The 13,602-nt window shown below is 37.1% G+C and overlaps 1 protein-coding gene across 38 annotated transcripts in view; it reads left to right on the top strand.

Moving 5' to 3' along the window:
* LOC127799523 (mediator of RNA polymerase II transcription subunit 15a) overlaps positions 1–13,602 on the top strand; it is a 169,822-nt gene that overhangs the window by 100,095 nt on the left and 56,125 nt on the right. For 18 of the 38 annotated variants that reach the window (XM_052333858.1, XM_052333841.1, XM_052333848.1 and 15 more), the window contains one exon: positions 12,944–13,064. In XM_052333858.1, the coding sequence (XP_052189818.1) occupies positions 12,944–13,064 (121 nt within the window). Of the gene's footprint in view, positions 1–10,376; positions 10,687–10,998; positions 11,073–11,172; positions 11,306–12,664; positions 12,777–12,943; positions 13,065–13,602 lie in introns of those variants that run through there. The other 20 variants (XM_052333698.1, XM_052333765.1, XM_052333715.1 and 17 more) reach the window with 7 other exon arrangements.

Here is a 13,602-nt window from a genome sequence, read left to right as displayed (position 1 = left end):
TCAATGAGTAAGTTTATGTTTTTTAAATATATTTATTGAATTAGATAAAAACTAACTATTTTACATTTTTAAAAATATTCTCACAACTGCAAAAACTAACAAGAGCATGTTCTCTTTGTCGGTATTAGGCTGTTTTTGTTTTTAGTTTTTCAAAACAGGGAAAACGTGTTCGCATTTTCAAAAATATATTTTTGAAAACAAGAAAATTTTTTGTAAAGGAAATGCAAAATAATAAAAAATCATTTTTGCTGTTTTCAGCCAAAACACAGTTAAAAAACTAAAATGTGGAAAACAATTGCGACCTCTTCTCTGTCCCTTCTCTTTTCTAGATCCGACGAGCTCCCTCCCTTCTCTCCCTTCTTTTGCTGTCTTTGCTCTCTCCCTTCTTTTGCTGTCTTTGCTCTCTCCCTTCTCTCTTCCTTGCTTCCTTCCTCTCTTCCTTCTTGGCCGGTGATGCACCTGCCATGCCCATGTCCGCCGCAAGCCGCAGTTTCGCTCTTTCTTTTCTCTTCTAGATCCGAGTCCTTTGTCTCTTCCTCTCTCTCCCTTGTTGGCCGGCGACATGCCTGCCATAGCCATCATAGTCGTGAGCTGTCATTGTCGCGACCAGAAACCTAGATCCGCCTCGCCTCGCCTTTGTCGTTTCAGCAACTACGTCGCGCCTTGGCTTCGCTTATGCTTGTCGTTGTAGCAACCCAGATCCATCGTCTGGCGTTCGCCTACACCGTCGATCACTTCCTCATGCGGCTCTTCCTCTTTAGGTTAAAGCCCTTGTAATTGTTGGAGGATTATGTATGATTTTGTATTTTTGTATGGTTAAATCTGGATTTGTGAATTTGTTTGAGGAAATATGTATGATTTTGTATTTTTATTTCTAATTTAGTGATTGTTAGTATGATAGATGGGGAGGTGATTGTTAGTTATGTATGATTTTGGTGATTTTTATTTCTAATTTGGATCTGTGAATCTGTTTGAGGATTATGTATGATTTTGTATTTTTTTTTAATTTGGTGATTGTTAGTATGATTTTATATTTAGTATGATAGATTCTGTATTTTCACTCAATTTTTTCATTTGATGCTACTAGCTATCCGTTTGGAGTTTGTGTTCTTGGGTTGTTATAATGCAGGCTTGGGAATTAATGCTCATTGTATTATATGGTGTATTTGAAAGAAAGTTGTTAACATAAAAGGAAATGAAAGAAGAAGAGGTTGTGGCCTGTTTTGGAATGCTTTATTTAAGGAATGATTTTTTTAAGATTTTGATTAGATTAGTTTCTTAAAACAGATTAGGAATCTTTCTTAATCCCATTGTATCATAATCTTTCCTAAATGTGTTGTAATCCTTCCTATTGTAAACTTTCTATAGCTGTAATTTCCAACCCTATAATTAGGGCTGCACATAATGAATATTTATGCTTTTTGTTCAAAATCTTCATGGTATCAAAGCGACTTCCGATTGCCCTATGATTTCTGGCCTTCATTGCTTTCTGTATTTCAGTCCATTCCCCAGCCTTCATTGCTGATTCCTTGGTCTTCTTCCTTGATTGTTTCTGGCCGATTGTTGCCATATTTTCAGTCGCTCAAACCTCGAAATTCCTTCTTGTCTTTGCCTTCATTGCTAGACATTTTTCTTTCTGATCATGTCAGAAATATCAGAAATAACGCCAGTTTCAGGCATGACATCCGGTGAGAATAATGGAGTTGATGCTCCAATAAGAGGTTTTTCTTCCAGCGATATACCAAGGGTGCATCAGTCATACAGGCTGGACGGACGCAACTACTTACAGTGGGCACAGCTAGTTCGAACATTCCTAAAGAGGGAGGGACAGATTCGCCACTTGACAGAGCCTAGTCCACAGAAATCTGATCCAGGGTTTAATGCTTGAGGTGTAGAGGATTCCATGATCATGTCATGGCTATGGAACGCCATGCAACCAGAGGTTAGTAAAAATTAGATGTTCTTGTCCTCTGCTAAAGATATATGGGAAACAGTTAGGCGTACCTACTCTAAGATTCAAGATGCGTCGGTTATTTACGAGATTAAGATGAAGTTACATAGTACTAAGTTAGGGGTCTCAACAATCACTGAATATTACAACGAAATGAATGGTTTTTGGCTGAAACTTGACCACTACCAGAACATTAAAATGGAATGTGGGAAAGATGCAGCCACTCTTCCTTCAATTTTTGAAAGGGATAGAGTTGTAGAGTTCTTGGCTGGACTTAATAATGAGTATGATCAAGTTCGAGTGCAGATTCTTGGAAGGGAAAAACTTCCATCCCTTAATGAAGTGTTTTCAGTTGTTCGAAGTGAAGAAAACAAGAGGACAATAATGCTGGGTGATATGACTTCTAAAGGATCAGCAATGTTTACAAACAAAGGAGCAGGGTCCAGATTTAAACCACTGCAAGGAAGAGGTGATGTGCAAGGTAGGCTGCATGGAAAAGAAGGTATGTGGACTGATGGACAGAACAAAACGCATATAACAGAAGGATTATGGTGTTCCCATTGCAAGAGGCCGATGCATACTCGAGAGATGTGTTTTAAATTGCATGGGAATGAGGCTGTGTTGCAGAAACTAGGGGGCTTTAAGAATATGACCTCTCGAAATCAGGTCTATTTTTCAAATAGGCAAGAAAAGCTAGTGGAAAAAACTGAGGCAGCACCCGAGTTGGAGCAGAATCAACTGAAAGCTGATGAAATCAACAAGCTTGCTGATGAAGTTAGCAAACTCAATATGTTCTTGAAAAATCTTCAGAATGGATCATGCTTTATTGCCCAGCAAAATAATCAGCCAGGTAATAGTTTCCATTTGAGTTCTTTAACAGCCTCTAAAACCAATATGAATGATATATGTATAATACCCGAGAATGATTTGAGGTCATAAATAATATTTGATGAAGGGCATAAATGGACTTTGTGGAAAATAAGACTATAGGGTACACTAACGCAACTTTGGACGATCGAATTAGTCAGAGGGAATACCCTGGACCCTAGATAGCCAAGGAAAATGGTATAGTATCGACAAGTAATACGAGTTATGATTTTAGGCATCAAAAGAAGTTGGATCGGGAACGGTTCCCGGTACAGCTAAAAAAAAAGGCAATTGTGATTTAGGCTGAAATACCGAATTATCGTACGGGGCATCCGAGAAGTCAATGGAACCTCAAGGAAGTTCATATTTGGCATATAGAGTAACCCTTCAGTAGTTTTTGGAAGAAACAAAAGGGTTTGTAGCTAAAACGAAGATTCGGGCCTAAGTGCAGTTTTTTCGAAATTGACGGAGGGAGATCGAAACGATATTTTTTCAGAATTTTAAAGAGAGTGTTTTGGGATATTTCAAAGGGTTATAAAGGTCTTTTAAGAGAAGTTCAGTTTTTGAGCCGGGGGCAAAATCGTAATTTTTGAGGTTGGGGTAAAAGTGTAATTTACCGAAAAATTAGGGGCATTAGCGCAATTAGTCCATTTTTCAGGGACTAAAATGCAATTAAAAATTAGCCCGGGGACCATGTTGAAAAGGGTCTAAGTGCAATTATCCAAAAGTTCGGGCCAAAGTGTAATTCTTGAAATCTTTTTACTAGGGGCATTTGGGAGATTCAGGAAAAAGCTTCATAAATGACTTTAGAGATAAGGATGAAGTCTCATGATGACGTTAGAGATAAGATGAAGGCTCATGATGACTTTATGGATAAGATTTGTATAAGATTTGATTGGATAAGAAAAGATTTGATTTGGATAGCAATGATTGCAGAAGATCTTACAAGATTTTGGAATGAATATATAAAAGATATTAGAAGATTTGGAATGATTATAGAAGATTTACAATGATTGCAGAGAATCTTAGAAGATTTTGGAATGATTACAAAAGATATTAGAAGATTTGGAATGATTATAGAAGATTTACAATGATTGCAGAGAATCTTAGAAGATTTTGGAATGATTACAAAAGATATTAGAAGATTTTGAATGATTATAGAAGATTTACAATGATTGCAGAGAATCTTAGAAGATTTTGGAATGATTTGCAATGATTATAGAAAATATTAGAAGATTTGGAATGATTGGAAAAGATTTTGAAAGATTTGAAATGATTGCAGAATATATATTTCTTGGTGGCTAAGTTTCCTAAACATATAAATAGGGGCTCAAGGCTAAGGATTCTCTCATTCGAAATTGTGATACATTTGTGCTAGACGAGAGTGCTTCGGGTTTAGTGGATAGAGGGTTTTTAAAGCATACGCGAGGCATCACACGCGTAGAGCACTTAGGCAGCGCGTGAGGACCTGTAAGAAGGTGGTTTGGTTAAAAGACTTGAGGAGTTGCACGAAAATTGAGGTTGGGCACAAGATTCGAGGTGTTCTGAGTTTCGTTCAAGGTGAGTTGTTCGCTACCAAAATTTGGCTTTCTTATGAGTGGTTCTCCTCCAAAACTTGATTTATTGTGCTTGTTCTATCTGAACATATGGTGATTTCATGCAAAATGGTTTTGTGCATTAAAATGGTAACCGGTGACGGTTGGATTTATGAGGGAGGTTTGTCCCTAAACGTTTTGAACTGTGCATTGCATTTTATAAATGTTATTTATACGATGCATTGAATTGTGAATTGTGGCATTGTCTTGAGTTTTATGTGTACGTATGGAATGTCAGCCTCGGATGTTGTCTGGATAGTGTAGCCATAATTCTCCAAGGGCGTGACGGAATAATAGGGGTATCTGATGCTAGTGTGCATGTCAGGATAGCCGCCTTGGTTTCCGTGCCAGACCGTTTGGTCAGGGAAGTTGCACTAGGACGACTAGGTGATCCATACTGTGTTGTTCATGTGGGATGTCAGCCTAGGATGTTGTCTGGATAGTGTAGCCGTAATTCTCCAAGGGCGTGACGGAATAATAGGGATATCTGATGCTGGGTGTGCATGTCAGGATAGCCGCCTTGATTTCCGTGCCAGGCCGTTTGGCCAGGGAAGTTGCACTAGGACGACTAGGTGGTCCATGTGAAATTTTGGAGTTGGGATTGTATGGTGGTTCCTGGATGCTTAAGGTGGGAACGTATTCTGGTGAGATGCGTTGGCAGCCCCATTTAAGCTAGAATCGCGTCGCGTCGTCGTGTCGTCGAGTCGGTGTGGTGGCATAGCTTTTAGAGAGATTGCTCTTTCCCCATGGTAGGGTTAAGCGCGTGGGAATTCTCTTGAGCTAAGGCTTACCGGGTATATTGGTTTATTTCATGTCTTGCATTATTCATGAAAAATGTGTTTTGAACTCTCACTTAGATGATTCATCATCTAATTTGGACTTTGTCCCTGGAATATTCAAACGTTCCAGGTGAAGGCAGCGGTGCAAAAGGGAAAGGAATCATCGAGGAGTGACGGCGATTAGCGGATAGTTTACATTATGTCTTTTCAGTTATGTTATTTACTTTTGAAAACGTCATGTAAACGTTGGTGCAACTTTATATATAAATAAAGTGGTTTTGGTTATGACCTGTTGAGGTTTCGATCTAGCTTCCGCATTTGTGTTGGTGAACCTGTCTTGGTTTATTAATGGTTCATAGTTGATATACTGAGAAGGTGTAACGGGATCTTCGGGGAATGGTTTTTGTGTTGGATTTTTGTTTGAAAAAAATTTATCCCCGGAATCTTACGTTACGTTAACGCTCCCGAGAATTGGGGTGTTACAATATGGATTCTAGATTCAGGAGCTACAGACCATATGCCCTCTAATCCAAATGCTTTTGATACCTATCAGCCTCTTGTTATTGCTAATGGGACTTCTATTCCTATCAAAGGTCAGGGACAAGTCACTCTCAGTCCTAAACTTTCTGTTCCAAGAGTCTTGCATGTTCCTAATTTGTCCACTAACTTGATTTCAGTTCATCAACTCACTAAGGATTTAAATTGTCGAATCATTTTCTCTCCTTATTCTTGTGAGTTTCAGGAAATGGTTACGGGGAGGATGATTGGAGCTGCTGAGGAGAAACATGGGCTGTATGTTTTGAGAAAAGAGACCTTGTAGCCCCATCACATTCAGTCCATATTTCAGCCTAAATCAGCCTGCACTTCTTAGTCTTCTAGTAGTGACATTTGGCTTCATCACTACCGCTTCGGGCATCCACATTTTCCCTTACTCAAAGCTATGTTTCCTGTTTTATTTGAACATGTGGATCCTAGTGTTTTTCATTGTGATGTATGTGAACTTTCCAAACATCATCGTGTTTCCTATCCTATTAGTAATAAAAGATCCTCACATCCTTTTGCTCTCATTCATTCGGATGTTTGGGGTCCATCTAGGATTCTCAATTGTTCTGGGGCTAGATGGTTTGTTACCTTCATAGACGATTGTACTAGAATGACTTGGGTTTTCCTTCTTAAGGATAAGGCTACTGTTAGCACTGTGTTACCGCACTTTTATTCAATGATTCTAACTCAATTTGGTACTCCTATTCAGAAATTTTGAACTGATAATTCAAGGGATTATTTTAATCAACACTTGCATAAGTTCTTTCAAGACAAAGGGGTTATTCATAAGTCTTCTTGCATCAACACTCTACAACAAAATGGAGTGGCTGAGCGGAAGATGAGACACCTCCTCAATGTCACTAGAACACTTCATCATCATCATAATGTTCCAAAAATCTTCTGGAGCGAGGCTATCTTGACCGCAACCTATCTAATAAATCGGGTACCATCTAGGGTTCTTGGGAACAATAGTCATTTTCAATGCCTTTCTACATTTTTCCCCCTCTTAACCTACATACCCCTCTTCCTTTTAGGGTCTTTGGTTGTGTAGCCTTTGTTCATGTTCCACCTCATACTCTAGACAAGTTGGAGGCTAAGGTACTTAGGTGTCTTTTCCTTGGTTATTCTCCTACACAAAAAGGCTATAAGTGCTATCATCCCCTTACTCGAAAATTTCTTGTTTCAAAATATGTGACTTTTGTTGAGTCACAACCTTACTTCGGTCATTCTACCCTTGGTCTTCAGGGGGAGAATCATACGATTGAAGACCACGTGTCCAATCTCCTTCCTAGTCTTGACCTTGGTCCACATTCTTCAACATCAATAGACCCTAAACATTCTATTCCTAATCCTGCCCTGCATACTGGTTCTGTCCCCTTATCTTCGAGTGATCACTCTGGTTCTGTCCCAAATGAGTACCCAAGCCCTAAGCAAACTCATCAACCTGGATTATCAACATCTCCAGTAAAGTTCAAGGGCTCTCTTTTGTGTATCACAGGAAACAACAGTTCATGCCTCATTCTCAGCATGAAACAACATCCAATCCCCAGCCAGATTCTATGAAGGTTTGTTCCCTTGATCCTGTTCATTCCTTTGCTACTGATTTGGATATTCCTATTGCCGTTAGAAAATGTGTTAGAAGATGCACTCAACATCCTCTAGCCAACTATCTCTCCTATCACAGGTTGTCCTCAAAACATATAAGTTTTTTGACCACTCTAGATACCATTGTTATTCCTAATTCGATGGAAGAGGCTTTAAAGGATAAAAAATGGGAACTAGCCATGTAGGAGGAGATGCAGGCATTAAAGCAAAACAACACATGGGATTTGGTACCTAAGCCAAAGGGAGTGGTTTCAGTGGGCTGTAGGTGGGTGTTCAACCTAAAGTACAATGCAGACGGCTCATTGGAGAGGTATAAGGCTCGATTGGTGGCCAAAGATTACGCCCAGACATATGGAATTGATTACCTGGAGACTTTTGCTCCAGTGGCCAAGATGACCATGGTAAGAATTCTCTTGTTCTTAGCAGTTCATTATGGATGGCAATTACACCAACTAGATGTGAAGAATGCATTTCTTCATGGTGATTTAGAAGAAGAGGTCTTCATGGAGTAGCCACCAGGATTTAAGAAAGGAAAAGGAGATGTGTGTAGACTTAAAAAGGCATTATATTGCCTCAAGCAGTCACCAAGAGCTTGGTTTGACAGGTTCTCTAAAGCTATGAAGTGTATGGGGTATCACCAAAGTAGATGAGACCATACTTTCTTCTTTAAGCACTCGAGAAAGGGAAAAATGACTGCATTGTTGGTTTATGTGGATGACATCATTATGACAGGAAATGATATGGATGAATAGCAAGATCTAATGAGCAAACTGGCCCAAAATTTTGAGATAAAAAACTTGGGATTACTTAAGTATTTTTTGGGAATAGAGGTAGCCTACTCCAAAGAAGGTATATTTCTACTCCAACGTAAATATGTATTGGATCTTTTGAAGGAGACAAGTTTATTGGGAAGCAAATGAGTATGTACTCCATTAGAGCCTAATGTGAAATTAGGAGAAGACACCGAAAGCCCACCAATGGATAAAGGCAGATATCAGAGGTTAGTAGGGCGTTTGATTTACTTATCACATACTGGGCCAATTATAGCCTATGCAGTGAGTTTAGTAAGTCAATTTATGCATTACCCGACAGAGAGTCATATGCAGGCTGTAAGGAGAATATTGTGCTACTTGAAAACAGCCCCAAGTAAAGGAATCTTATTTAAAGTAGGAAGTGTTTTGGATATACATGGGTATACAGATGCAGACTATGCTGGATCTGTAAGTGATAGGAGATCTACTACAGGGTATTGCATGTTTTTAGAAGGGAACTTGGTCTTTTGGCGAAGTAAGAAGCAGAGCATAGTGGTAAGGTCAAGTGCTGAAGCCGAGTTTAGGGCTATGGCACTTGGCCTATGTGAGTTACTATGGATGAGGATTGTGCTAGAAGATTGATGTCAAGGAATCAATCAAGTTATTTTGTGACAACCAATTAGCCATAAGCATTGCACATAATCCTGTACAGCATGACAGGACCAAGCACGTTGAGATTGATCGACATTTTATAAAGGAAAAGCTTGAAAAAGGTATCATTCAAATTCCCTATGTTTCTTCTGAACAACAGGTAGCAGATTGTTTGACAAAAAGATTGCCAACTAGAAGATTTGAAGATCTAATATGCAAGCTGTGAATGATAGATATTCATTCACCAGCTTGAGAGGGAGTGCTAACATAAAAGAAAAGGAAAGAAGAAGAGATTGCAGCCTGTTTTGGAATGCTTTATTTAATGAATGATTTATTTAAGATTTTGATTAGATTAGTTTCTTAAAACAGATTATGAATCTTTCCTAATCCCGTTATATCATAATCTTTCCTAAATGTGTTGTAATCCTTCATATTGTAAACTTTCTATAGCTGTAATTTTCAATCTTATAACTAGGGCTGCACATAATGAATATTTATGCTTTCTGTTCGAAATCTTCAAAAACAAAGACGATAGATTTTAAGAGTAGTGGCAGCCAATCCAATTGAATGAAAAGAAGTATGTTTGCCTTTGAATTGGGCCAGTATCTATGCCCCATTACTGTTGCATTTTTTGCTATTAGTTTTGTTCATTGAGTTTATCTTTAATTTTTATTTTTATATTTTTTATTTTTTATCAAAGTTAATTTATTTCTTATTTTTTTTATAACAAGAAAAAAATATTACAAATTCACCAATTTCAAAATATATATTATTTAATAATATATTAGTATTAAACTATTTTAATTTAATAAATAATCAAATTTATTAAATAAAATATTATAAAATAATTTTTCTCAAAATTCAAAGTGAATGCGTTTTTTAATTTTTAGTTTTGCAAAATAGTTTACCAAATGATAAAAAGAAAGCATTTTCAGTAATCTCAAAACAGACACTAAAAATAAAAAATTGAAAATAAATTTAAAAATCAAAACAAAAACACGAAGAAAACACAATCTATTATAGTTACATGTTTAGATTATATTTTCTAATTACTCAAAAAATAAAAATATTTTATAAAAAGAGTAATACAGACATTAAAACTTATATAAGCATAGATCAAGATCATTAACTAACACGCTTGAATGATAGCTTATTTATTGGTGCTTGTTAAATGTATTATTATTATAATTATTATATTATAGGACTTAGTGCTTTATAATACAGATTTAATGATTCACAAGAATAATATATATTAAATATAACTTAAGATTGTTAAGCAACATAGATAGATACAATTAAGAATAATATTCAAAATTTCTGTTTTTTAATAAATTTTAACAGATAAAAAAATTTAGATATTTTATAAATCCATAATTAAAAAATGTAAGTAGGAGACAAGATAAAATGAAGTTTCATGAGCAAAGGATTAAAATAGTGAACAATATAAGAATATTATTAATTAAAAAATACGCGTACACTGCATATGCGCATCACAAACAATAATATTCTTTATATTTTTATTAAAATTATTTGATATATAAAATTAAGTAACAACAAATCAATCACGCGACGGTGCGTTACACGTGTCCACTTTGAGCTATATATTCGGTATTTTCTTCCGCATGAACCGTAAGAATCTTAATTAGAATTGCCCGCCCTGTCAACGCCGATCTCCAAGTCGAACTCACTTTGCAATTATTGACAATCAAAGCTTAAACTGCTTTCTCCTCACCTGTCCGCCCCTCCTTCTCTCTGCCTCAAGCCACAGAGGTATATTAGGGTTTCTTCCCCCCTTTTGTTCTTCGTGTTTCTGTTTTGCAGCGAGAGAAATCTGCGAATCTGCCTTGAATTAGGTTTATTCCGCAATCGTAATCGAAGTCGACGACAGCGTTTCCTTGTTCTTCCTCTTCATAGGGAGCGCCAGATTCTCGGTCTTGTTCGAGGTAATCGGGGTCGACTTTTAGGCAATTGGGGTTTCAATCGTACTGGGCTGATTTAATTATTCAAGCGGGTCTTCACTATTGGGACATGGTGATTCTGATGGTCGAGTCCAACTCTCGACAAGTCCGCGATGCCTTTTTCTTCACTTTAATTTAGGAAATTGGTTCCTTTTCTTATTGGCATCTATTAGGTTTTAGTGTTAAGAATCTTTTGTTTTAGAAAACCTAGTTGTAGTTGCCGTCTCTATTTGGTTTGGCTGTATAATTGATTGGAAGACAATATAATACATCTGACGATCTAGCGTGTTCTTGCAGAAGGCATCGCCATCTACTATAGAAGTCTTCCCCGTTCTCTTCGTATTGAATGATTGCCGTCGTCTGAGTTTGTGGTAATTTTGTTCAGTATGTTGTTTAGTTTGAATATTAAATGTTTGATAAATTGTTCCTTGCTGAGACATAACAAAGGGGTGTTTTTTGATTGGTTGGCAGTAACTTCGATGGACTCCAATGGTTGGAGATCTGCTCAAAGTGGTGTTGAACCCACTATGGATACTGGAAGCAGTGGCACTGATTGGAGGAACCAATTGCCACCCGATTCACGGCAAAGGATTGTTAACAAGATGTGAGTTCTTCTTAGCATTTTTTTGGCCGAACTCTTTGGAATCCTATTTTTAATTTTCTAAAATGCATCCAACCAAGCGGATAAAGAAAGAAGAAAAGACAAGAACTTTATACATACATAAAACATAATTTAAGGTGGGGAAATTACCTTTTTCCGTGTTTTTAACTATAACATTAAATTTGAGTTGTGGCATTGGGTTGAGTTACTGAATTTCTGTTGACTATTCAATTCCGTGGACATTTTAGTTCTCGGGATTGATAATGTTCCATGAGTTGCACCTGATGGTTACCTCTCAAGATGTGGCAGTGCCATGTCTTTAAGTAGAACAAGATGGCTTGTGTTTGACACAATTTCAGATCTGCAAGGTGTGTGTTTTGGTTAAAAAAGCTGGAATAAGCTCCAAAATGTTTCATTTGGAGGATCCTAATTATTTGGTTGTGATGCATGTTTTGGGAGCCTCGTTTCTCAACTTGTGCTTATTAGTCCAAATAAGACTGCCTTGATGTCTTGACATGGTTTCAATCTCATGCATTGTTGTCAAAATTTTAGAACTTTCAGCCTGGCTTAACGATATTATTGTTGAGAAAGAGTTAATTCATCCTCAGTCAAACCGTAAGAGTAATTGATGTATATTCAAGTCATGCAGACCAAGTCCACGTGAAATGGATTTTGAACTTTTAATGCATGAAGTTTTTCACTTGTTTCAGATTTCCGATTGACAACTAATTTGTTCAACTTATAAGCAGAATGTGCAGCCGAAGATTATTGTTTACTGTTTATATGCTTTGATGTTCCAATTTTAACGCTGTTTGCTGTAAACCTATGATCCTAACCCTCCAAAATGACATGCTATTGCGATTTCCTTATTAATTGAAATAATAATACCTATATTAGTTGCCCTTTTCATTTTTTTTTCCAATGTGTTTAAATCCATTTTTTATTGTGAGGTTAAGTTATTAGTCTTTCCTTTTCTTTTTTCTTTTTTTGGTGGTGGTGGTTGTTTGGAAAGAGTCTATAACAAACATCAACATAAGGGGGCTAATCCTGTGCAAAGGAACCTGGGAGATTACATACAATGAAATATCATAAATAAACTAAACAGATTTGTTCTTTTTTTGGGGGGGGGGTGGGGGGTGGGGAAGAGAAGGATGGTTTCTTTAAGGTATGTTAGTAACATGCTTTCTCTAATTATGCTTTTAATTGTTATCGGGTTCTCTATGGATTTGTAATTTGATTGAAGTAAAATTTTTCCATGCTTCATTGGTTGTGCTGCCAAGTCATTTATTTTCCTTGTACCACGAATGATATTCTTACTACCTGGGAGAATTAACATTAAAATGTAACATGTCATGGGATCAGCATGGACACTTTGAAGAGGCACCTTCCTTTTTCTGGACAAGAGGGACTTCAAGAACTCAAGCTAATTGCAAGTAGATTTGAGGAGAAGATCTACACCGCTGCAACAAGCCAGGTACCTTGTCATTTGGCATATTTTGATTCTTATAATGTACATGCCATGTTTTTGGTCACTTGTTTATTTTAAGTATGCTAAAATAAATATTTTGTTGTTTAAAATGCTCCATATTATGTCTTTATGAATTTCTCAGTAGTATGTATATTCTTAACTCCTACTTGCAGTCGGATTATCTGAGAAAAATATCTCTGAAGATGCTGACAATGGAGACCAAATCCCAAAATAACATGGCCACTATCGTACCTGTGAACTCTGCCAGTAATAGTAAAAATCCCTCAGATGCAGGTAATTGCATCCTGGAGCAGATTGTTCTTTTGCTATCTATTGGTTTTACCATATCAATTACTAAAAGTTGCCCTTTGAGATCCGGAATACTTTGTCAATCTATTTGTCAGATTACTTGTTCTAGATATCTGGCTTTTGTCTATATGGTGTTTTCTTTCTCTTCTTTTCTTATGTAAGAGTTTTCCCTTCTTTTCCTCCACCCTTGTTTGCTAATATCAATGGCCTATCTTGGGAAAAGTATATGTTGTAATCACTTGTATTAGATTAGCTTAAGATTGTTTCAGGAGGGATTTCTGTTGTAATAATGTAAGTTGCATTTGTACATCACTTGTGTTATTCTAGAAGGCTTGTTTCTAGAAGGCTGACCGGGTCTGTTATAACTGCCGTTTAGGGGCAGTCGGTCAAGGAGATGCTCTCGCCTCTATAGCTTATAAATAGGGGTCGGGAGGTAGGCTCTAGAGAGAGCTTTTCATTCTATCTTGTGTGTTACGGATAAAGAACCTTATCATTTAGAAGATAAGGAGTGGCGGTTAAATGA

This window comes from Diospyros lotus, chromosome 1 (assembly GCF_014633365.1).
Source record: "Diospyros lotus cultivar Yz01 chromosome 1, ASM1463336v1, whole genome shotgun sequence".
Taxonomy (NCBI): Eukaryota; Viridiplantae; Streptophyta; class Magnoliopsida; order Ericales; family Ebenaceae; genus Diospyros; species Diospyros lotus.
This window is presented reverse-complemented; position numbering and strand designations above follow the sequence as displayed.